The sequence below is a fragment of the Myotis davidii genome, unplaced genomic scaffold, assembly GCF_000327345.1.
Source record: "Myotis davidii unplaced genomic scaffold, ASM32734v1 scaffold313, whole genome shotgun sequence".
NCBI lineage: Eukaryota > Metazoa > Chordata > Mammalia > Chiroptera > Vespertilionidae > Myotis > Myotis davidii.
In genome coordinates, this window is record NW_006286275.1 from 470781 (window position 1) to 472789 (window position 2009).

At 39.0% G+C, this 2009-nt stretch overlaps 1 protein-coding gene across 1 annotated transcript in view; it reads left to right on the forward strand.

The window, feature by feature from the left end:
* Positions 1 to 1704, forward strand: part of MLIP (muscular LMNA-interacting protein) — a 103924-nt gene extending 102220 nt beyond the window's left edge. Inside the window, exon 11 of the mRNA XM_015560046.1 lies at positions 1480 to 1704. Within this exon, the coding sequence (XP_015415532.1) occupies positions 1480 to 1704 (225 nt within the window). The remainder of the gene's footprint in view (positions 1 to 1479) is intronic.
* The last annotated feature ends 305 nt before the right edge of the window (positions 1705 to 2009 follow it).

Here is a 2009-nt window from a genome sequence, read left to right on the forward strand (position 1 = left end):
CAGCAAATGCATTCAACATAAATTTTAGAAAACCAGTCAGTGGTTCAATGGTTTAACAATACATGGTTTTGGCAAAATGGATTCAGCTTGAAATATAAGAGGAACTTATATAGCTGCAAAAAAGTAGCCCTTCTCTTTTATAGGCATTAGAGAAACCCTCTTTGTAACTTTAATTTGTAGGTTCAAGACTTCCCACCCATGGTTTCCTTGCTCCTTTCATGTAATCCATGGCCTCATCTGGTAATTCCTATTTCCTCAAAGTCATTTGCATTAGTCCCTTTTCCTGGTTAAAGAACCACTCAAGTTAGACCTCATTAACTTTCCTCTGTACAGCTTAACTCATCTGTTTGCTCTAACTTCACTTTCTCTCCATAACAACACAGTGCTTGGAATTAAAGACCTCATTCATTCATTCTCTAGACTCACCTCTGCCTAATCCCTCATTCATACTCAGCCCAACTCAACAACTTACTGTACCATGAATTAAACCAAAAAGGGGGGGTAGGAGGGTACATCTATTGATACAGCCAATGCATTCAACATAAATTTTAGAAAACCAGTCAGTGGTTCAATGGTTTAACAATACATGGTTTTGGCAAAATGGATTCAGCTTGAAATATAAGAGGAACTTATATAGCTGCAAAAAAGTAGCCCTTCTCTTTTATAGGCATTAGAGAAACCCTCTTTGTAACTTTAATTTGTAGGTTCAAGACTTCCCACCCATGGTTTCCTTGCTCCTTTCATGTAATCCATGGCCTCATCTGGTAATTCCTGTTTCCTCAAAGTCATTTGCATTAGTCCCTTTTCCTGGTTAAAGAACCACTCAAGTTAGACCTCATTAACTTTCCTCTGTATGGCTGAACTCATCTGTTTGCTCTAACTTCACTTTCTCTCCATAACAACACATTGCTTGGAATTAAAGACCTCATTCATTCATTCTAGACTCACCTCTGCCTGATCCCTCATTCATACTCAGCCTAACTCAACAACTTACTGTACCATGAATTAAACCAGTATTTTTGCCCCTGATCACACATTAATATCTTCTGCAATGCTCTCTCCTTTTCCCCCCAATTTCTTCCTGAACCAGTCACAGGCACCTTTAAATTAATTTCCACTGTTGCCTACATCTTCAACAAATGCTTTCTAATCCCATCTATCCCTTTTGGGACAAGCTCTCTTCTGCTTTAAACATCTCCCCCCTCACTACTTTCAAAGATTACAAACTTGGCATCCGTTAGGAGATACTGAAGGCGTGTGGTTAGTTCTGTAGAAGTGGCTGGGGTGGGAGATAGACAGGAATTATTGAAGGAGACAACAATACACTATGGAAGCAGATGCCTTGTAAGGGACCTGAGTATGAGGTTTTCTTCTTCCTAGTAAGAAATTCTGACATAACATCTATAATATTTAGACTTAATTCCAAGTGAGTTTGGCTTCTGTCCACTAACATACTCTTTATGCCTTTCTTCTCCCCAGGATGTGACAGTCCCTCACAAGCCTGTTTCTCTCCATCCTTTATATCAGACTAGACTCTATCCTCCTGCTAAGTCCCTGCTGCATCCACAGACCCTCTCACATGCTGACTGTCTTACCCCAGGACCCTTCAGTCATTTGTCCTCCTTCTCACTGTCTGACGAACAGGAGAATTCCCACACCCTGTTTAGTCACAACGTATATACTAAGGTGAGAATTCCCCGCTGAAATGGGAACTATTCTGTGCTGTGAACCTTCTTTGTGCTTAACTTTTAAAACTTAAGTGTGGGGGAAACATATATTAAGAATATTTAAATATATTAAGAGTATTCAATATTTATATTAAGGCACATGTCTTTACAAAAAGATAGTAATTAACTTTGGGAAATTATTAAGTATTTGTTTTTTCTTTCAAAGTCATTTCCTTATTGCATTCCTTGTTGTTTCCTGTTCTAATCTAGGGTGGAAATCCCAAGAAACTTTCTAAAACCTTACAACAGCGGTTCTCAACCTCTGGGTCACGACTCCTTTGG